Genomic DNA, 23,435 nt, shown 5'->3' with positions numbered 1-23,435 from the left:
TTCTAGGTGCGAGCTTCCTCATTTCTCTCGTTATTTTGTATCCCATGTTGAGAAGGTTTTCCTTTCGAAAACGACCTCGTTTTTATGTTAGTTTTCGTTATGCTCGCCAAAAAAAATGTGCATCATAACAACTTTTTTTCCCCTAAAACAACGAATTCGACTAAATCATCGAAAGATAAAAAAAAACCGAACAAAAATACAACAAAAGGACGGAAAGGCTCGGCACTAGAAAGCAAAAGAACCTATTTACTATCTACGAACGAGTCGACCCGTGACTAAGCGACAAGCAACTAAACATGACTACAACTGAAATACAAATCGAGACCAAGGCAAGACAACCCTAAAGATAGTTTTGTGTTGTACCTCAAGTGGTAGTGGTCTTTTGTTAGAGGTCGGGAGTTCGACTCATGGGAACTACAACATTACACACAAGGTTATCCCCGACTTTAAAATCCACCCAAGGTCGTCTTTCGCACATTGTGTTGCGGGGGCAGCGGGGTGGGTTATGCAACGCAGGAGACGATCGCGTGGGTAAGTCTCTCCTAGATGATCTTAAACTGCTGTTCAAAAAAGGACAACCCTAAAGATGTAAAAAAAAAAGGGGACCGAAACGAGATCCTAAGCTGTCATAACAGCTTCTTTCGAGGAGTTAACAAGTGTTATATGATTGGTTAAACAATAAAATTTAAAATTGGACATATATATGGAACAACTCAAAAGAGTAATTGGACACTATAACGAAACGAATGAAATAAATTATACCAAATTGTTACATATTTTCTCGAATTTAAAAGCCTAAATGGTCAAAATGCCAATAATCTTGAAACAAAAACTCAGAGAGTGCTTGAATTCTACCAGGCGTTCAGACACCACAAACCAAACTTGAAAATGAAAATCACATATCATGATCCGTTACAACCAAAAAAACGCACTCAGATGGGTTGACCTTTTGGAACAATCTGGTCTTTGAGCCACATGTAAACAGGGACAAGAACATAGTAGACTCCAGCCAACGCACCAATTAGAAAGCGTGCAAGGAACACGAACGGGTTCACTGGCTTCTCGATGTCCTCTACTTTAGGACCGAGCTGCAATGGTGAATCACCTGATGCAGGTTTGACTCCAGTAACAGAGCAGCCCATGATCAAACCATGTCGACGGACCCCACGATACCACTTTGGCCCGATTCTCTTGATCTTCACATCTTTAAATCCAGCTTTTTCGAACCACTCAATGTACTCTTCCTCTTTAGGAAACAGCATCCACATGTCTGCAAAGAAACGAGACAACCAATATGTCGGATAAACAGGACCAATTAAACATGCCTTCCCTCCTATCTTTAATACCCTGTATGCTTCTTTTATGCCTCGTTGTGGGTCCGGCCAGTACTCAATGCTGCAACAAAACAAGCCCAAAGCCTATGAGTCAAATTTAAAAAAAAAAAAAAAAAAAAAAAAAAAAAAAAAAAAAAGAAAGGTTCAATGTTTTTCGAACCCTGTTCTACACGAACAATAATTTGCTAGATCAAAATTTGAAATTTAATATAAACATGAAGAACATGACTCTTTTTTAGGCATATTAGAACTATTATAGGCGCTAGATTATTTTTTTTTTTTTAGGGTAGTTTATTGTTTATTTTACAACCATATATTAACTATAACTATTTAACATATAGCTACACTACTTATTATATATATATATATATCCCTTTACATGGTTTCTGTTTTTAGGCATATTAGAACTATTATAGGCGCTAGTGTTTTTATTTAGGATATATATATATGGTCCCATGTATATGTTTGTTTTTGTTTATGTATGTATGTATCTAAGTGTATATGTATGTCTGTATCTATATGTATACATGTTTAGGTATACGTATTTTTACATGCTTATGTGTGGGTGGGAGCATATATAGTTATATAATTATAGGTGTACCATGTATGTATGTGTATGTGTATGTGTGGGTGTGGGTGTGTGTGTTTTGGGTGGGGGTGGGGGTGGGGGGGGGGGGGGGGGGGGTAGTGTGACTTTTTTTTTTTTTTTTTTTTTTAAATTACTTATTACTGCGCATTATATTTTTCATGCTATCTGTCATACTGTTGTGCATTACTGCTATATGTGTTTTCTTTTTTGGCTTCTTCGTATGGTTCATCTTCCTAGACGCACATAACGCTTACAGGTACGTATGCCCGCACTTTCCCGTTTTAATGAGCTTTCCTGGCCGGAGGTCCTTTAAGAAGCAATCTCTTGGCTCTCGAGTAGAGGGTGGGACGATCTTATCTAGGCGCGGGTTCTATACCCGCGGGTGGAGTAGTGACTTCCCTCTAATCTAGGGTTCGAGGACTGATTGTCTACACTTCACCTCCCCCATACCCTACACTCGTGGGATTGGGTATTGTTGTTGTATGAAGAACATAAACGCAAATAAAACATAAATTCAAATTAGTATACCTTCCGGCAGATATATATCGATCGGCATAATCAGTTTTAAAAGGAAGATCTTCAGCATCACCCTCAATGATCTTGCATTCTTTCAAAGGTTCCTTTTGCTTCGCTTTCGCAAGCTGATGTGGCGATTGATCCAAAATTGTCACATTCTTAGGATCAACATGTTTCACAATACCCAAAGTTGTGAACCCTGTACCCCCACCAACATCAACCACTATCATATCACGGCTATAAAGATCGGCCGGTTCTAACGCTTCATCCCTCATATCTTCGGTCCAATGACCCGGATTTATCACATGATCATACACAATTGACAAAAACCTATAGAACCAAAATGCCTCTTTTTTGTGTTGTATAAACCTAGGCTGTGAAGCTGGTCTTGGTACAGACATACTACACTTAGGTATGATTAAGGTTCTACCTCTCGAAATCGAATTCCCACAAACCAAGTTAATTTTGGGGGAAATTTTTCTACCACTAAAATCTGAAGAATTAAACCCTAACCCATTTGGGGTTACTCTTCCTCTTATGATTGCAAGCTTTTCAGCTCCATGCAGCATTGAAGAAGTCATTATTGACAATTAAACGAAAACAGTTTAATTAGAACAAGTAACTCTAAATGTATCCCACTAAATTTCAAGATATGAACAAAACCCTAGATATAAAGACCTAAAAAGTTGCCACCTGAGTTCAAATACTGATATACATAACCCGGATGATAAAATGACAAAAAGTACTGATTTTTGATTTTTATATTCACAGATTTCAAAATTTTAACAATGACCCAGATGGAAATTGAATAAAGATTCAATCTTGGAACGGTTTCGTTCAAGATTATTGCATGCAAATTACTGAAGATTAGAGTTTGTGACAACTTGAAGACATTCTAGAAACAGGGTTTACCATTTAACTCAAAACGCTATTGATTTGATGATAACTGGTATGAAGCAGTTGAAGATGACGAAAAGAAAGGCGGAAACTGGACTTGTGATAAGTGATTATAGTTCAGGCTAAGGCAGATGGCTAGATTGCATAATCATGTGGTGATGAATTTTTTGCAGACCAGACAAAAGTAACTCATTTTTTCAGTATCTTTTTAAGTTTTGCATGAATTTAATCCAATAAATTTATGTAAATTGTCTTTTAAAAATAAACCGGTGAAATGACTTGTGAAATCACGAGTTTGTTTAAACGAAATAATTTAATGACATGTTTTAGGTATTAAGTGAATGTAAATGCTAAAGTCATTTATTTTAATAACTCGTTTGACTAAGAAACTTGTCGTTGTTTTTATAAATATATAGAGACATGTATTTTCGCATACATATGTAACGTAATTAATTTCGTAAAAAGAATCCATATTTAAATATTTATAATATAATAATTATAATTATAATTACTATATTAAAAGTAAATAATAATAATAAAGTTCGCTCAAAGTTGATTATTTATATTTTTAATAATAATTATTAGTTTTAAATGCCTTTTAAATTTTTTTAGAAAATTAAAATTACATTTTAGGAGAAATTAGTATTTCCGTTTATAAAAGATTCGTATTATTTTTTAATTAAATTAATATATAATTATGACATCATCATTATGAAAATTAAAGAGTAATTAGCTTAATGATAAAATCATCATTTTAGAGCTTTATATGACTATATAATAATTATAATTATAATTACTAATTATAATTATAATTAATTTCGTAATAAGAATTCATATTTGAATATTTATAATATAATAATTATAATTATTTTATTAAAAGTAAATAATAATAATAATAAAGTTCGCTCAAAGTTGAGTATTTATATTTTTAATAATAATAATAATTATTAGTAATAATAAATGTCTTTTAAAGTTTTTTAGAAAATTAAAATTACATTTTATGTGAGATTAATATTTCATTTTATAAAAGATTTCCTATTATTTTTTTAATATAATTAATATATAATTATGACATCATCATTATGAAAATTAAAGGGTAATTAGCTTAATTATGAAATCATCATTTTAGAACTTTATATGACTATATAGATTCAAAAATTTTATATGAAAATACAAGGAGGTGAAGTTATTTAGGATTTTGTTCAATATTTGGTTTGAAACCGTTTAAATCGAAAATCAAATGGAACCTAAACCGAAAAAACTGAACCGAATTTAAAAACCAAAATTAGAAACCAAAGTCAATTTTTATATTTATTTCGATTAAATTATGATTTTTTTCGGTTTTAACTGAAACTGAATCGAATTCAAATTCGGTTTTCGGTTCGGTTTATGTTTTGAAATTGAATTCGATTTTCGGTTCGGTATTGATCTCAAAATTTTCAAAACCGAGAAAACCGAACAAAATAAATCAAAGAAACTGAAAACCGCCATTTCTTAGCCTTTTTTGATTTTATTACCTTGTGTTGACGTCATTGTAAGTTTTAACGATTGTTCCCTCTATTGATGTCGTCGTTTCATTTCTATTAAAGTGTGCTTGGTTTTGATTAGTTGTGGTGGTATTGAGTACAACTGTACAAGGGATTATATGCCATTTTGGGTGATTCCCCAGTTTAGGTTTAGCTTGTGGTTTGTGGTGGTAATTTATCGACGGTCTTGTACTTTCTTTGATTTAAGATTTTTGATGGTATTTAGCTTGTGGTTTGTACTTTGTTGATTTAAGATTTTTGACAGCAAATACTAAATCAATTCAACTTTTACACTGGATACATTGTACACCTACGAACTTTTAACATAACTGGATGATAAATTACAAAATCTACAAAACAGTTAACATAATTACAAACTGAACTGTACACCCCGAGCGAAGCAAGGCCACTAAATGTTTGCCCTGATCATCAGCACAAATACCTCCCAGAACATGCATTCACAAGTTTCATTCCAGAAACCTTCGACGTACATAAAAACGTTCCCTTTACCTTTTCCAATCGGTTACCACATCAGCTCAACAGCGCTGTTGCACCCTAAGCTCGCCCATCCAAACCTAACTTGGCCCTTTCTTCTTCCTTGACCAGCACTTGTCGTGTTCAATTGACATCGACTGGCCTCTCTTCATGGAGCGAATGGTCACAACCGATTCAGGTTTTTTCACCGAAAAGTTGGGTCACATGTCAGTTGCCTGAATCTCCCCACTTCATAGAATATTTTAACGTTTCATCTGGCAATGTCCATGAAAGCACATGCCCACCCGAATCACCACTCAACAATAACTTAAGATCACGAGAAACGTGAAGTGCGGTAACCGCATGATTATGACCCTTAAGCACCTTATGCAGAACCATTGTGTACTCTGGTTCTTTATCACCAAGCCCTAACCCACACGACACATTTTCAGAATGTTGTTTTTGAGTTTGAGCAGATTCAGACGAATTATGAACCAATTGCCATACTTTAATTGCTCCACTATGGTGACCGGATATATACCAGTTCGTTTCAAACCAATCGGAATAGGTACAAGTCGCTACCGACAATATAAAATCAGACGGGAGCTGTGATGTGTTGACAACTGATAAACAGTCTCCGTTTACACTCCAAACCGCGAGCAAAACGCCAGCAGCGGTTAATATTTCACCCGTCAAATCGTTTATCAAAATAGCGGAAACCGGAAACGGGAACTCGGAAAGTTGTCTGATAAAAACCAAGGAGCTAAGATCCCATACGACGACGGTACAGTCATCGGACCCGCTTACAATCATCATGTACGGTTGGCAAACGTACAGGCGTGTGATTTTAGCAGTGTGAGCACAAAGTGTTTGTTTCAAGGTTAACTTTCGTGGTGCACGGGGCCCACCGTAGCTACCTACCCGCCACACACAAATCATTCCATCGTCTGCACCGGTGACCAGTAGTTGACCATCATGGCTAACACTAGCAGACTGGATTTGGTGCGGACCGTGAAGATTTTCATGAGTAGACAAGAGTCGATCTTGATCATAAGCTATGAATCGCACGCTTCGATCGGGGTAACCCCATGCAACGTATTTGGTGTATGTTTTTGGTTTGATTACATTGTTTGATCCTAAAACTAAAATCTTGTCATTAAAGGTAACGATATGTGCTACAGAAGATGCAATCTTGCGGATTTCGTGCGGGATAAGAAGTGCGGATAACTTTAGTGGATTAAGTGGAATCTTCCTATCGGTTCTTCTTTTGGCATGAGGCCGTAGAAAAAGTTGTCTCGGTGTTTGGCCAAAGTTATTAATTTGAGAAAGAATAGCTGCTTTCATTGCGGGATCATCAATTGCATCTATGTCAACGCTCCCTTCATATGTACAATGGTAGAAAACGTTAACAGCTTCCTCAGCCGCCTGTCAAGATAAACAAATTTAACTATTACAAAACAGAATCTCGAAGTGGCAATATGGGTGGGTTTGATGATGGATTAAAAACGAGTATATAATATAACGCAAACCTTCCCACGCTGTTTGTAACCGAAAATAAGATCGATCCAGTGATGTAAATTCTCTGAAACGTAGTCAGATTCCAAAGCTTCCCTGTGCTTCTTGATGAACTCTTTAGTACTACCTTTCGCCCAAGGAGGCAATCTAACATCTCCAATCTGGGAAGGCAGTAAATTATGTCAGTCATATTACAATGTTGACCTTTGCGCCGGTGGTCCCTCGTTTATACATCAAATTGCATGCCGTGTCCCTGTCATTATCTTTTAGCTCCGGCGGTCTTTTGATTTTAAAAATTTTGCGATGGTGGTCCCTCCATCTATTATCCGCTAAAAATGTCCGTTAAGTGACATCACTTGATGTTGTTTAAGATAATTAAACGTCATAATAGTACATCATGTGTTAATCACATGATGGCACTTAACGGACATTTTTAACGAAAAATAGACGTAGGGACCACCAATGCAACATTTATAAAATTAAGGGACCACCGGAGCTAAAAAATAATGACAGGGACACAACATGCAATTTGATGTATAAACGAGGGACCCACCGGCGCAAAAAAGTCAAGATTAAATAGTAATTTACCAACTTCTGAGTATATGGATCACCAACTGCCACCTCTACGGTAGTATATAATTGCATAACAAAAGTAATAGAGAAATTGAGAAATTTAAGAGTCAATTTCCAGGATTAGAAAGTCAACTGACCTTCTCTCCTGATTGTTTCTCCCCCAGGTCAAGATTAAAACGATTTTCCAAGAATTCGGGCATATAAAAAAATTCTGGGACAAGTTCCTTTACGTCTGAGGTGTTGCCTTTTCCAGAAGCGCTTAACCATGTATCACGTATATTACTAAAAAGACGGTCAGCATGGTCAAACTGACCGCCCTGCAGCTTTTGATTTTCTGTACTAAATGGTGGCAAACGTATAAGGTAGAAAAGAACGATTCCAGCACTTGAATAGTGAGAACCGTAATGAAATTTGGGAATCTCTGGATCATCCCAACTGTAAAACCTGACAACGAACAAGAAAAGGCGATGAAATAAACTGATAGAATTAAGTAAACAAAGCCAGTTCCCTAAAAAAATACAGACTAGAAGTTACAAGTTTGGCCAATTTAACTATGAATGGGTCGATATTTGACACGTTTTATCACAAACCAGTCAAACAAATATATTAGCTAAAAGGGTGAAAGGGTCAAACATGTATTTGACCTCGTAATGTCAATTTCTTTAAACAATTATATTTAGGATGTTTCTAATGATCGTTGAGGTACTTAAAAAAACTTGTACGTAGCGGTTATGTTGACTTTTAGATGGCAATTATTGAAAATTTACAAGTATTTCGATCATCTTAACAACATCGTTAGAAAGATCCTTATATTTTTAATGAAACAATATCTATCTTTATGTAAACATATAAAATCAATGGATAAATTTTACAAAAGTAGCAAAATGGATAAAAAGTGCATTCGGGTCAACCCAACCGACCCATACTAAAAGCAACTTGTTTTCAACCCAAAACTCAATTAACTTGTTACCCAATGCTTGTTTCCCATCTCTACTTAAAAACGCGAAAAACATAAAGGTGGGTACAGATAAGACCAACCTTTTTTTAAACTCGACTTCCCCCTCTTTCGTTTGACAGCCCATCGGCTTGTCGAGTTTACGGAATGTTTCTGGCTTGGAGAAGTCCAAGTTTTCACTCTCGTAATCCGACAAAATCCAAGGGAAAACTGGATATTGAGTAAGATCACTATACCCACGACCCGCAAGTGTGTTAAGGTGCATCAGATACTGAAGGTTGCTAATTTCTCCATTTTGCCACCTTTTAAGAAAAGGTTTGGTTGTAAGCTTGAAAGTGCTTTCTTGTTTCAGAGATCCAGAAATCGTGGGGTCCAACCTGCTCATAAAAATATTTTCTGTAAGTCAGCAGATCTGGCTAATATACTTATTTAGTGAAGCATAAAGATTATTCTCAGCATAATAACAAAAGCCAAAAACTTGTTTATTTGGAGGCAGAAAGAAAAGAGTAGATGCTGTTTGTTTGTTAGGATGTTCTTGTCTAAAGATCTGCGGAACATGTTTGTAAAGAAAATGTGACCTAAAGGTTTGTATGGTAAATAGTAAAGACTATTTGTTTTTATGTCTGCAAAATAATTTAATCATGTATGCAACAATTAGAAGCATATTTCCAAGTCTTCGAGTTTGCGAACAGAATAAGACAATATTTTATCTTATATTTTCATAAAAACAAACAGTCTGCACTAAAAACGTATGCGGACACGCAAACATAAGACATAATAAGGTTTGCAGATTGAAAAAAAAACACCACCTAAGAATCAAGATTTAAGAATGAACGAAAAAATAATTCTGAAATCATATTTGGCAGAAAACCTACTATTAAGAATAACAATTTCTGAAATCATATTTGGCATGCCGATGAAAAAAAAAAACAGTGTTTCGGGTCAACCCAACACTACCCTCACCCCAACCTCTTAAAGATGATGTTTACCCGAAGGGTGGTGTACCGTTTTTATGTATAGCCGTAAAACGGCAACTACATGTAGCAAGATAAAAGTAAAATATATGAAGTAAAAAAAAAAACATACATGCTGTCCCTTGGAAGATTCATCGCCAAAAGATTTCTGAAAACTTCTTCCCTCTCCTTTTTATGAAAAACTAATAAATCATTACATCCATCCATGCTAAATATTTCAATAGCAACAGGACGCAGCTGATAATCACGCTTCAAAAGTTCATGTACACTATTAAGTTTCCACATTCGCCATAAGTGAGGTACATTGCTACTGTTAACTGCATTTTCCTTGCCCCATTCACCACTATTGTGGGCCCACGCCCTTCCCCCGGAGTACGTTTTACCATTCACACCCCATGACGAGTTTGACTTTGACTGAGGGCACACACTTAAAGAGAAGTCTTTAATTACACCTAAAGCCTGATCGATAACAGATAAATCATCTTCACATTTTTTCTCACATATGCAACCAGAATCATCTACGTAGAAATTTTCTATAACGTATAGACAGAGTTCTCCTATTAAGAAGACCCCGTCATGTTTATCGAGGCTCACAACTCTCTCGCAATTATATTTGAATTTTATTTTTTCATTACGTTCCATGTACGGTCTAATTAAGTACTCCCCATTGCCAGTTAATTCCTTATCTATTTTTTCCTCTGTTACTCTTACGTTATCAGCCCTAATCGATGAATCTCGTCTTAACGAACCAACATCAGAGTTTTCAATTACGCTTTCTGCTTTTGGTACAACTACCGGATAATCCGACCCGTACATACTACCATTATCCTTATCATCGTTAACGGTATCTTTTACACCATCTGAATAATCCGACCCGTATTCATCATACGCTAACAGATTTGAGAAAGAATCCGACCCGTGATCAGAATTCACGACTTCAATTCCGTTTTTTTCGTGATATATTTCCCGATCTTCAAGCTCCACATTCAAAATGGTTTCAATTGTGTTGATTTTCAGCTTGCAACGCTCGATCTTTTTTCGCATTCTATACGGGCCTTCAATTGGGCAAAGTTGCCATTCAGTTTCTCTAATTGAAACCGATTTGGGTAACGGAAATATACCCCGTTCGTGTACAAGTTGTTGAAGGTACGTTTGCCACTCGCTTTCAGCATGAAGTACCCATCCGTATTTATCTTGACGAATAACTCTCAATTCAGTAGACATATTATCACGAATCAGTTCGAGTGCAATTCTTCGTTCTTTAATCTGCTCCCAATGTCTATGGTCAAACTTTTTTGGATCCTTTGACTTTTTCTTACGCCGACTGTCCATATTCTTGATTCGAATTCCAGGGAATTTAACCGATCCGGCAATATACTGGGCCCACGTAACGGAAGCACACTGTTCCAACGTTTTACTAACTAAAGTTTCTGAATTATGAAGCCATTCAAAGAAAGATTGCATACTTTCGGTAACGAGTTTATCAAAACCACAATGAAAAGCATCCAAAACGGGCCCCGAGTTGGGTTTCGAGACGAGAAGATCTTCTAGTGCGGTTTTACGATACAGTAGAAGATGCTTGAAGATCTCGACTGCTAAATTTTGTTCATTCTGCCTCTGATCATGTAAAAGAGAGATTAAATTTATACACAAACAACAATTTAGATCATTGTCGAAATTACTAGGACAGAATATTATGCGCTTATGAGCAACGAGTACTTGTAACACTGTGCAAATATCCATATTCCCGTCCTCGAGTGAACCATTAGAAAGGAATCTTATTTTCGGCTCGATTTGCAAACCGAGACGTGAAAGGAGTTCATCTTCTCCAATTGACACCAAAAATGACGGAAGAAAACAGTACATAATCATGCGATTCATGTTTTTAAACATCGAAAGTATATAGGAATCGAGTTGTTTAGCTCTTCCAATAGATAATAGTCCTTTTCCAGTGGGGGCCGCTTGTTCGATTCTACCGTCTTTATTCGCCACTTGTAACATAGACAACAAGAATTCGAGAGTTTTCAGTACGGTAACAGGTTCTTGAAACGCGCACATGTATACACGATCCACTATCATATAACACAACGGATCTAAATTTGATGACCAACGAGCTTTATCTAGTTTCTTCACGTCTTCCTCATCGTCTCTCAAGATCCGTCTTTCGAGAAAGTTCATCAGTCTACCAAGGCACAAACCTTGAAAAACTAACACGGTTTCGGCATCGACATACAACGAAACACTTTCTAGAATGTTCTCGATGACGGGGACTGATTTCATCTGGTCAGTTACAAAATTAGAAAGAACTTCAGCCATGAAATCTAAAACAGCAGTTGCTCCTGCTGAACATGGCCCACCTCCATAACCAGATTCATCTGCTTCTAGAAGCATCCGTGGATTAACGGTGAAGATTGGGTCGGTAGTGTTGTGCGCTACGGGAGTGCGTTTTGAGTCTAACGATGTATCGAACTCAGACATGGATACGGAAGATGCCATAGAAGGAGACACAGCTAACTTGGGTCTTGATTGCTGGGTCCCACTAGATTTATCTGATGAAAACAGGGAGTCGTATATTGTTAAAGATGAGCTACTCAGTGTACTAGTTTGTCGAACAGGCTCGGGAGTGGCTTTAAGTTCGTTATTTACTTTATCTTCGTCTGGATTGTTTGCGGTAACGAGAATATCTTCGGAACTCGTACTAGGATGCGCAGGCGGGAAACTTCCCAGGCTTATGGAGGTTTTAGTATCATCATAATCAATTGGAGTTTTGTCTTCTGACTTAACAGACAACTTTTTAGCCATCTTCACAGCATGAGCTGATCTACAAACACATGAAAAACAATGTAAAACTCAACCAACTAAATAATCATTAAGGTGTTAATCACAAGTTTCCCAACTAAAAAAATGTGGCAATTTTAAACCATTTGATTATGAATGGGTCAGGATCAGATCGGGTAATGTTTTCTTGGGTAACCAGACAATCCTATCAGTCAAACTATGATGCACTGAACATCCTAATCATTTACGAACGGGTCAGGATCAGATCGGGTAATGTTTTTTTGGGTAACCAGATAATCCTATCAGTCAATATGCAGACCGGGTATATAATACTATGATGCACTGAACATCCTAATCATATTATCCAAGAGGTTATTATTTAACAAATTCATTTTTAGTAATCATGTGTAAGACTACTTACATACATAAGAATGTAAAAACTATGTACAAAAAGTGTAATGCTTCAAGACGACCTGTTTTGACACAGACCAAAAATGTGACCCGTTTTGACGCAAATCCAAAATAGACCTGTTACCAAGCCCAGCCATTATGAAACGTCAACCCAATAACCAAGAAAATTGAAGAGGTAAAACCTGACACAAGAGAAATAAAGATCCACACAATTCTCAAGAAATTCAGCTCGTCTGCAAACAGCAGAAAAAGGAGGACACGTTTTAGCAAGATCAACCATGAATCTAAGGACCGAAGTTGCAGCAGCGGGAGCCGCTGCATCACCGCCCATGAGTCTAGCGGCATAAGTTTTGTGCATCAGCGCTTCACCCTGAAGCTCACCTGTCATCTCATTATTCCAATCCACAAGCCCATTAACATCACTTAAATCACCACTTTCATACACAAACATTGTCTGCATAGATAGCCTATCGAACGTCGATTTCGCCATCGCGATAACCGAATCTAAAAGTTCCATAAACTTCAATTCTGTTTGGCTTCCATCACTTTGCGTAAGCGCATGAAAGTCCAACAAACGAACTTCGGGTAATCTTGGATAAACAGGCTTCCCGAATATTAAACAGAACAAAATGTAATATATATCAGGAGAATCATAAAAACTAGAAAGCACCCGAACCAATCCTTGATACCCGCCACTCGAGCGAAATTTAAGAGAAAACGTAGAAGAAGACGTAAGACAAACGCCAAGAAAAGTCATGACCCATCTCATTGTAGTAGGATGAACAGCTTCATCAAAAAAATAAGTAATCAATTTGGATGAAACGATCTTATGCCACTGTTCAAGAACTTCTTCAGATGTAATTGTCACCAAAATATCAATTAGCATTTCAAGAATCATGTTTCTAACAATAATGTGCTTCCCCATTGACTCGCGAAGTATTTGACTTTTCGATGTTAGTTCCGGTGGGTCCAACGTCATGAGTACGAATCTAACAACGTGTTCCAATTCGGATATAATAAACCCGTCTCGCAAGGTTACCTCCAACAACACAACTATCTTTTCAAGTACAGGGACTTCAACATCACCCCTTTGTAAGGTTACTAGTAAATGTTGAATAAGGTTTATCTTACGTAAAACTGTAAGATTGTGATTTCGGTACCAATGTGTTTTAACTAGATTTTCAAGAAAACCTAGAAGAGCGATTTGTATTGGAACTGAAGCTGCAACCCATAAAGTCCAATCCAACAATACATGTTCAATCATATCTGCATTTGAAATAACAAAACAGTTTGATGTTTCTGTTGGTAAATCACCGTTATCGAGATCCGAAAAATCGTCCATATCTCCATGTGAATCAACTAAAGAAACGTCATCACCAAATTTTGATACATTGAGTTCGTCAAAGGTTGAATCTTGAAAAGTGTCAACAGGATTATTATTTTTATTACTATTATTAGTAGTCTTTTCCAACTTTTTTGTTTCATGAGACGAAGCCTCACAAGCAGCAATTTGGAAAAAGATTTCGAGAGACTGTATGTCAAATAATGACATTTTGGGATGCAGGAGCAGCGCAAGTAAGTGATATCCTCTGCATGTTTGTAGGTCCCGCGTATTTTGCGGATTTTGGTGAAGCGCGCAAGCGAGCAGTGTGAGCACCATATGTAACATGTCTTTAGTTTCAGCTGCTTCGACTAAAGCTAGAACCATTGCTAGCCCACCAATAGGTCGCATGGTTTCACCGATTATAGAATGCTTACATACATATATATCCCCATGGAGACGTCCAACGCGAGGTATACCTAGAAAAAGAAAATACTAATAAAGTCAAAATGTTGACTATGTTGATTTTGCAATAAAAGAACTCAACATTTACGATATATCAAAGAATTCACGGCATAGTTATAGAAATGGCCTATTAAAAAGGTGTTAGCACAGACACATTACTTATTACTGGGTTATGATTTGGTTGTGTTTTATCTCAAACGGGTCAAATTTAAAATTTAGCTAAAGGGATAAAACTTAAACGGGTTGAAAGTCACGGTCTTATTTTGAATGCATTAAACTTTAATAATTGTTCTATTCAAACTCTTAGATACTTAAGACTACAAATACTGCTTTTGTAATTATAATTATAGCATATAAATATTTATAAGTATATAAAAATTGGATGGAGCATATAAATATCACATTTGTGGGATTGGGTGGTGGTGTTGTAAAAAATGGACAAGTTTTTGCAAATCAACCTGATCCAGAACTCTGTTATATCATGAACAAAATTGACCCGTTTTGATTAGTTACCAAACTCACCCATCTTACCACCACTAACTACTTATAAGAAGCCAATTTATTAATATAAAACAGAATGATGATGTCAGGTTTACATATATGAGACCACTAGTTTGAACAAACCTCCAATTGGAGAAGCAGCCGCTGACATCGGATCAACTAAATTAACCATTGACAAAGTTCCAGATGTTCTAGAAGCTTCTGTAGATGTTCCATCAAAAGCAAATATCAGCTTCCGTCCACAAAGCTGTAACGATAAGTTCCCTAATCTGTCAAGATCCCAAATAAGACCATTACGATCTGTTTTACCGTTTCCTTGCTTACTACCACTCTCGGCCCTTTGCACGTTAGAAGCCAACAACGCCAAATCAGCTTCAAGAGAGTCTAATATTGACATACTCCCACCACCACAAGCCTGATTTGGAATAAACTGCAAAAGATTTGTATCTTGAAAAAGACCCTTATACCCTCTGCCAAGAATATACATAAAACATATAGAACTAGGTGTCAATGCTTCTTCAAATAAGTAACAAGACCGTAATTTCCAAGATAAGTCGTTGACCCGAGCACAATTAACCGGTGTCCCGATCGTAACCTGCAACGATTTGCCTACAGGGGAGGGTGCGTACCCTAATCTCCCTGTGCATTTAAGCTTTCCGTTTAGATAGACGTAAGAAACACTCGATTGGAATAGTCCAGCTAATGCGTTAGGTTTACTATGCACGACAACAAGATGATGCCACGTGTATTCGCCTATATCTAAACCTGAAAAAGATAAGGAAGACGAATTGCTGGTTGATAGGGTTAAAGTTCCATCTTCATGAAGATAAATTTCAGCATATGTAGTACTATTGCTGCCATCAATCGCACCAACGGAGAATATACGCATGACTTGTGGACATGTGCTTTTAGTGGGGTCCACTTTGGATAAATTTTGATATTGGAACCAACAAGCGAATGTATAGCCAGCAGCAGGGGGCCATGACCTTTCACCTAATGAGACTTGGATAGAAGCATGGCCAGATTTGCTCATATCCATCTCTACAAACGATGCAAGAGGAATGTTATTCAAAGACGTAATCTTTTCCATCATATCAACAAGAATATGACCAGATTTCATCTGTCTCGCTTGTAAAATGTATCTGATAATCACTCGCAATTCAGATGATGAAAACCTGCACACATAAGTAAATGAAACTTTACAAATATAAAAGCTGAAATATGCAGATATTACTGATACACAAAAAATGGGTATGACTTGAACACAAATATGTTATGGGTTAACCATAATTGGGTTTAAAGGGGTCTTTGTGCTACGCGTCGATACAGGTTGGGTCAAGGTTTGTTCACCCATATATACTTGTCCGTTCCCAAAAAATTGTAATTAATACATTACACTGTTAAGTATTATTACAACACCAAAAGTAGTATTAATTCTAATAACAAACATCTTTGTATCAATTGATTTAAGAGGATGCATGATTTTAGAAAAAATAGACTTCAGACGACTTTTGACCCATATTCCTATAATTTTAGAAAAAATAGACTTCAGACGACTTTTGACCCATATTCCTAAAAGCTAAGTTTCTAAATTTGACTCACTTGACCAAATTCAGAAAGAAATGAAACAGTTCAACTCAACCCATTTATATGTAAATGGGTCGAGAGTACCACCTCTATATCTGATTATTTAAGCAACATGGACTCTTATTAAGCAGAAGTTGACATTAAACAAACTCTGTAGAACTATAAAAAGAGATGATTTGACTTGAGGATGTATTACCGATAAGCCCCGAGCACTTCAATAATCCGTAAAGCATGAGAAAGTAGAGATGATGAACCAGAAAGGAATGGATATATAATTTCAAGAAGAAGTTCCACAAAACCTGAACATGATACATATAGCAAAATGAGATAATAGTTTTTTTTACAAGTACACATCAGTAAAAATTGTACATAATTACCTGCAGAGGTAAGGTTTTCCTGGTTAAAAGAGCCAGCGCGAGCAACTTCTTCGATAAACTTTAATAAATCAATCTGAATTTTTGGACTAAAAAGAGACAGCAAACGGATGAGAACCCTAACTGCAGCAGCATTAAATATAAGCAACTTATCTGGAAGATATGAAGCTTTTAATGAATTCATTATCCAAAAAGTGGAGGCATTTTGAGTATTATCTGACGGTTCGACAGTTTCTGGTGTAAAAGATGGTGGAAGCACAATCTCAAGAGCAATTTCAAAGAATAACTGAATGATTTGCTTTTCGTACTCCACACAGAATAGTCCAGATTCAGATAAAACATCACAAAAAGATTGTGAGGATATAATTGCATGTAGCTTTACACGATTAGCAGAATTGTTGCATGTTCCAGCAGTAATCACACGCAACAGATACGTGAAAACTTTCATGCGAACAGTCAATGAATGACCAATTTGCCCTTTATTATCTCCTTGGAAACCATGGAGTATTGTTAGGATAAGGGAAAAACCAGTGGTTTCACCAAAAACTGTCTGGGCAGAACTGCTGGCTCCTAAAATACGCCAAATGGCTCCAAAAATATCACATATTGCATCGTTTGAGAGCGTGTATTGAGATCCTGATGTACTGATTACCATCCCACTTTTTGAAACTTCGACCAGTGCACCCAATTCATCTGGATGAGCCTAATAAAGTTTATAAATTTGGTTCTTAAGATCCAACAAGAAACAGGAAAAGTACTGTATAAAAAGGGTAGTGATAAATCCACTTCAGTTTTTGATAAATCCACTGCATTAAGAAGTTGTAAAATACAATTTAATGTAAAAATATAGTGGATTTATCAAAAATTGAAGTGGAAATATCAACTCCCATAAAAAAGGCATGTTACATCAGTATCTTAGATCTAGAACATAACTTAACCCGCCTACATAATGCTCCCTTCATTATAAATAAAATAAAAACAAAAAAAAAAAACATAATTTTTACAACAAATATTCATACAGGTTATACTTTCACTTCTGAAAATTTGCTCATTCTAACAAACAGTAGGTCATAATGCAAAAAAAGTGCAGTGTACAATTCACTTCTCCGCATAAACAACGTACCTTTTGAACCATTTAATGCAAAGGCATTTCTTATTAAAGCATAAATTAGTTGCATTAAATGATAGAAAATGGTAAGTATGTCAAATTAAATGGTTACAAATGGCATATTTTAGTAAGAATTGGTAGTATGCTACATATTAAAATTTTAAGTTGCATGGTACCACAAAATGAGATGTCTACACCACAATCATGCATATAGGGTGTTGTACCACGCGCATTGATAAAGTGATTTTGCAGTTTGTGTGTGTAATGACATACTACCTGAGCAGAATCCTCGATGATTAAGCATGATAATACACGGAGGACACCAGCACGATGAACATCAGAGGCCAAAAAAGGAAGAGATGTAGTTACGCCATCAGTAGATCGAAACATCGATTGATTAAATTCACATTTTCTCAATAATGAAACCAAACAGTCCCAAGCAACTGTAATTGTGTGTTCGTCTTCAAAAAGAGGCAACTTTTCAGAACCAAAAGAATCCATTAATTTAGGAGATGACAAGATTGTATCTTTATTACTGTCCAGATGTTTCTGGAAACCATTAGGGCTACCCTTAATTTCAACCTCACTAGTATTATCATTCCGATCCTCGGGGCCCACAAGAAACTTGTGTTGTTTGAGATCATCTAAAAGAACCTCGAGCACACCTACTTCTCTCAAGAACTTTTTATATTGTTGATCAAAAGAAACCATCTTTACAAAGAATGTGAGAATGGTACGCTTTAACTCAGACGTTACTGGTTGTTGCAACAAGCAGCAAAGTGAAAGTAACTCTTGTTCGGGTATACAGTTTACAACAGTAACAGCATACTCAAGAATTTTAAGGATTATGTCTTGTAAAGAACTTGGGAAACTGCCCATATTGAGGATTAATAAAGGAACAGTTCGCAATTGCTGACACAACGTGTAGTTTTCAAGGTGACTTGAGAATATTTTAAATATTCTATTTAGTACCTCAGTTTGCAGCAACCTGCTATCTGTTTTTAAAAATATGTCCTGTAACATTTGAACTGCTTCAAGGTCCTTAACTTTGTATCTATCCTTCTCCCAAAGGTCATTATGAAACCGATCAGATGACCTGGCAGTTGGATTTAATTGTTTTTTTGTACCTTTTGATCCAGGTGAGCTAGTAACGTTAGTTGAGCCTGCTTGCGATAGGTTAACTAGAACATCAAGCAACCTAAAGAGTGTGGGTGAGATATTTGTTGTATTTGACCCGTCTGAATCAATAATTTGTTCGTTTGTTTGAGATTCGTGATTGTTTGAAAGAACTAATGCGAACTGAATGAGATACTGGTATCCGTGAGCATTGTGAAGGTCTTCTCTGAGCCGAAAACCACCAGCTTCTGCAAATCAACGTTAAGTTTTGTAAGCCGAATATAAGTTATGAGAATCAGTGGTCAAGTCAAGCAGAAAACACAACTGACCTGGTCTATATGATAATTCAACACATTCAAGCAACAAGTCAACAATACCCATCGTAAATGCAGAGTCTCCCGACTCGGGACTAAAGTCCTTAATTGCCATTAACAGCACTTTTATCTGCATGTAACATAATAATAAAAAATGTTATTTAAAAATGTGAAACAACTCGATATAATTCAAGATAACAAAAAATGATAGTTACCAGTTGGTGTTTCCTTATGTACTCGGCAGTAATCCCATTGTCATTAGCCAGAAGAAGACCAAGTACCTAGATAAAATAAAACAAACAATAAATATATTATCTTATTAAGCAAATAAACAACTTTGTTATCAACTATCACCTGCATTGCATGCCTATGTAGCTGAATTGTGTGCAAAGGGACGTGACCTTCTTTTTGTCTTGAAAATAAAAACAAGGACCCATTGGCAACTATTTCAAAAAGTAGCTTAAGAGAATCATCTTCAATCAAACTTTGTGCAGCTGTGGGATGGTTTGCCAATGCCTTCATGATATGCAGAATGCTGCCCTCTACCTTCGTGGGCAAAAGAAAAATTAAAAAAAATATATATCCTAGAGCCTCTCATCTGTTACTCTTACTTGTAATACATAAGGTTCAAACACATACAACTAAATCATATAGTAACAAACTGTAGAAAGTATATATGAGATTTAGTTCTTCAACGTCTATCGTATTAAATATTTTAATCCCTCGTGTTTTAACATATATATAGAAGACTACAAGTGTTATTATATTAAGAAAAACATACATAGCAAATAGAAAATGGCCTACCTCAAGCTGCCTATCTAGAGCTGCATTCTCAGTTACTTCTGGTTCCTCTTCATCAGCATTAATGTTTTGCTTCACTTTTCCTCCATCAGAAACCAAAAAAGCGTTAAGAATATGAACGAGGCAGCACAAGATCCCAGAATCAAGAAGAGATTGTTTATCAATATCCTGCAAACAATTCACTATTATGAAATGAAAACAAAGGTACTTAGTTTTATCTGTGATAATTTAAAATGGTTAGTTACATTATCTATCACCAGGGTAACCAAAAACAAAAGAATTATATAAGCAACAAAAGAAAATATCTGAATTTGTTCTTTTTTTTTTTTTTTTTTTTTTTTTGTCTTGCATGTCAACTTTAAACGCTTACCCCATAAACTAAGAATGACACTGCCTGTAGTAAATTTGAGCCAGCTTGAACTCCATCCTGTCAAGGTATAGTTGTAAATGTATGTCACCATATTTAAAACACAAATTCATAGAAAAAATAAATAATAAGAAAAAGAAGTAAACCTCTGTAACCGCAGAGAAAAAACCTATCACAATTTCAAGTTCCAAAGATCTTGTCTTGCTGCTATCCTTTAACTTTTCGATATCAGTAACAAATGCTCTACCCACAACAAAAGAAAATATGTGCGTCTCTACTAACCTGTTGATTACTTAAAAAGGTTAAGACATAGGTGTGAATGTCTATTATTACTTTGTCAAGAAACAGATGATTATTAACATACGAACTCACCAACAAATTTGGTTAAGAGCTTTTTTAAGCTGATATGTCAAAGTGTCATCAAAGACATCCAATCACCAATTATAGGAGTTTTTAGAACCAATAACACATTATCCAATGTTGTCTATTTTGTTGAGAGTGTGTATGTGTGTGTATTTATATATGTAACTCGTGAAAAATCAAATAATTTTCAACAGACACCAATCCTCCTAAGAGCGTGAACAATCTATGTTAATGACATAATGAAATTTGTGAAGTGGACAAAGGATATCAATATATTAAAGAGCAAGAGTAGTAGGTATCATACATGGAAATCAGTTGTGATACATTAGAATGCTGCTTTGCTAATCTACAAAAGATATCAATATTGAAATTCAAAGCTTTTTCCTTTTCCTGCAAAGATGTAATGGAACCATCAACTATAATCAGTGGTTAATTTTTAATAATAAGCAAAATTTGTAACATACACTAACCTTCTCTGAAGTCGATGTTCGGAACTCTTCCCAGGATCTCTTAAAGTCCAACTCCAGTTCATACTTTTCTCTGCTTTTAACCAATTAAATAGGCATTCATTATATATGCTACAAAAAAAGATAATGTGTACAAACGTTTTTATATTGTTATCACGCAACTAGAGTCTAGAGTTGGTAAAAGTTCAAACAAAATACAAATTTTACTTTAAATAAAAAACGCGCATACTGTCATATGAAAGAGTACGATACCAATTCATAAACATAGTGAATGGACATGGAACAATAGAAGTAGCAGTTACGCATAAGATCCACACTTCAAAGTCACTAACAAGAACCCCACCCCCTCCCCTACAGACAATACGACTACATATGTGTCATTGTGTCCAAAACAACTTAAACCAGAAATATCTCAAAACAATTTAAATCTGGTTGATTTTAAACAACTGCAATTTATTAGGTATGTCATTGTTGTTGTTGTTGTCTACATTTGTAAGGCCATCAAGTCTACTATGGTTAAGTGATTATTCTTTATCATCAAACTTATTCTTTTCAAATAAGTTTTAGAAGATTACCATAACTGAAGCATAATCCTAAAATACATATCTCAATAAAAGCTTGGTAAATGTTGAATATGATGATGATGATGATACACAATCACATGCTTAGAAGTGACCACCCTTGCGGCACACTAGGTTGGGAACTATTCTACGTCATCATGCTTAAATAGCAGATAAACTATAAACTATGGTGTGTTGCCATCATCATTATTATGATACCCTAGGATAATAAGATGAAAGCATACAGCCAATAAGCAATATCCCTGAACATAGAAAAGACGTCTTAAAAATGATATTACCACAAGTTTAGCGTTGACTAAGGTCTCTTAGAGTAACTTAATCGATTGGAAATTGTATCCTTGCAATTCACTTATGCATACAATTAGATTGCAGTTCTCCCAGATCAGCAATTGATCTAAATCAGGAAATAATGTTCTATTAACTGATTAACAGGTATTGTATTCCAACAATGATAGAAATATCTCCTAACTCCAAGTATAGTACAGGACACCACCACTTAAAGTTGAGCTCTATTCTTAAACCCCCTAATACACTTTCTTTACAGTCCGAAAACCTTCTTCAAACTATTTATTGTGTTGAATTCGTATAAACTAATGCCATAAACACAGCTCACTTCCAAGTTCGAACATCCTAATTACCTAAAAGTTTTAACATATACTATCTTAGTTTCTCTTTATCTATCTGATAACATTATTGATGAGCATTATTTCGCACATAAATGTCTCCAGTAAGGCCTAATAAAGAAGTAAACATAATTAAATAGAATAGAAAAATGAATAATAAAATAACTGACCTATACAGGGGATCATCATTGGTTGAAGAAGTAGCATTGTTACTATTTAGATCACGAAGATTATAAGATGATGATGATGATGATGATGATGATGATGATGATGATGATGATGATTCGGAAGCAGATTTGGGCGGTGATGATAACCCTACCTTATCTCTGATGTCTTTAAGCAATGTTACCCATTTCATCCTTTAAAATCAATCAAATCTCATAATAAACCGATAATTTTAAAAATATTATAAACCCTAAGTCAATATGAATCAAAGTGAAGTGATCGATAGGAGTCAATTAGGGTTATAAGCAATAATAATAATAATGAGATTATATTCAGAAGATATAAACGGATATAATGAAGAAGATGATGATATTCAATCCTAGATTCTGCAAATGTATCCCCTTAATCAGTGAATCGCAATTTTCTCTAATTTGATGATTATTTTTGGTGTCGTTATTAAGTTTTGGTGCCCTAAAGTGTAATATATTTGGACGGTCACTGCGCGCTAAAAACAGCCGATTTATTCCCCTTCCCTATGTTTCAAATGATGACGAACTTGTCATTTAAATGTATCAGTATCATTTAAATTATTTAATATTATACCTATATCTATGTCTTGACATAGGGTAAATGAATAGTATCTCAAGAGTACTTTCGACTTCCCGCGTTTTTTTTTTTAAATTGAACAACAAAACCCCCACACTTTATCCAAAAAATCAAACCCATCCCCAAACAGGAGG

At 35.7% G+C, this 23,435-nt stretch overlaps 2 protein-coding genes across 4 annotated transcripts; both read right to left on the bottom strand.

The window, feature by feature from the left end:
• Positions 1-710: 710 nt before the first annotated feature.
• On the bottom strand, positions 711-3,484 carry LOC139876075 (2-methyl-6-phytyl-1,4-hydroquinone methyltransferase, chloroplastic-like). Its single transcript, XM_071863378.1, has 2 exons — positions 2,452-3,484; positions 711-1,395 (listed from the first exon to the last, which is right to left on the bottom strand). Exons 1-2 carry the CDS (start codon positions 3,018-3,020, stop codon positions 933-935), a joined length of 1,032 nt encoding a protein of 343 aa, XP_071719479.1. The 5' UTR covers positions 3,021-3,484; the 3' UTR covers positions 711-932.
• A 1,680-nt stretch (positions 3,485-5,164) lies between these two features.
• Positions 5,165-22,888, bottom strand: LOC139876065 (protein SPIRRIG-like). 3 transcript variants are annotated; one of them, XM_071863368.1, is made up of 19 exons: positions 22,701-22,888; positions 21,330-21,402; positions 21,164-21,249; positions 20,643-20,778; positions 20,500-20,556; positions 20,133-20,297; positions 19,683-19,874; positions 19,544-19,609; positions 19,344-19,458; positions 18,175-19,262; positions 16,794-17,493; positions 16,613-16,715; positions 14,953-16,004; positions 12,725-14,342; positions 9,466-12,174; positions 8,463-8,756; positions 7,562-7,868; positions 6,866-7,012; positions 5,165-6,761 (listed from the first exon to the last, which is right to left on the bottom strand). In XM_071863368.1, the coding sequence occupies exons 1-19, from the start codon at positions 22,886-22,888 to the stop codon at positions 5,565-5,567; spliced, it is 10,293 nt and encodes a 3,430-aa protein (XP_071719469.1). In that variant the 3' UTR covers positions 5,165-5,564. The 3 variants fall into 3 exon arrangements, with proteins under 3 accessions (XP_071719469.1, XP_071719472.1, XP_071719474.1); XM_071863371.1 differs by having other exon boundaries at positions 21,330-21,399; XM_071863373.1 differs by having other exon boundaries at positions 22,707-22,888.
• Between the last annotated feature and the right edge of the window lie 547 nt (positions 22,889-23,435).

Source organism: Rutidosis leptorrhynchoides, chromosome 1 (genome assembly GCF_046630445.1).
Source record: "Rutidosis leptorrhynchoides isolate AG116_Rl617_1_P2 chromosome 1, CSIRO_AGI_Rlap_v1, whole genome shotgun sequence".
Classification (NCBI taxonomy): Eukaryota; Viridiplantae; Streptophyta; class Magnoliopsida; order Asterales; family Asteraceae; genus Rutidosis; species Rutidosis leptorrhynchoides.
Note: the sequence above shows the minus strand (reverse complement) of the source record. Positions and strands in the feature narration are given on the sequence as shown.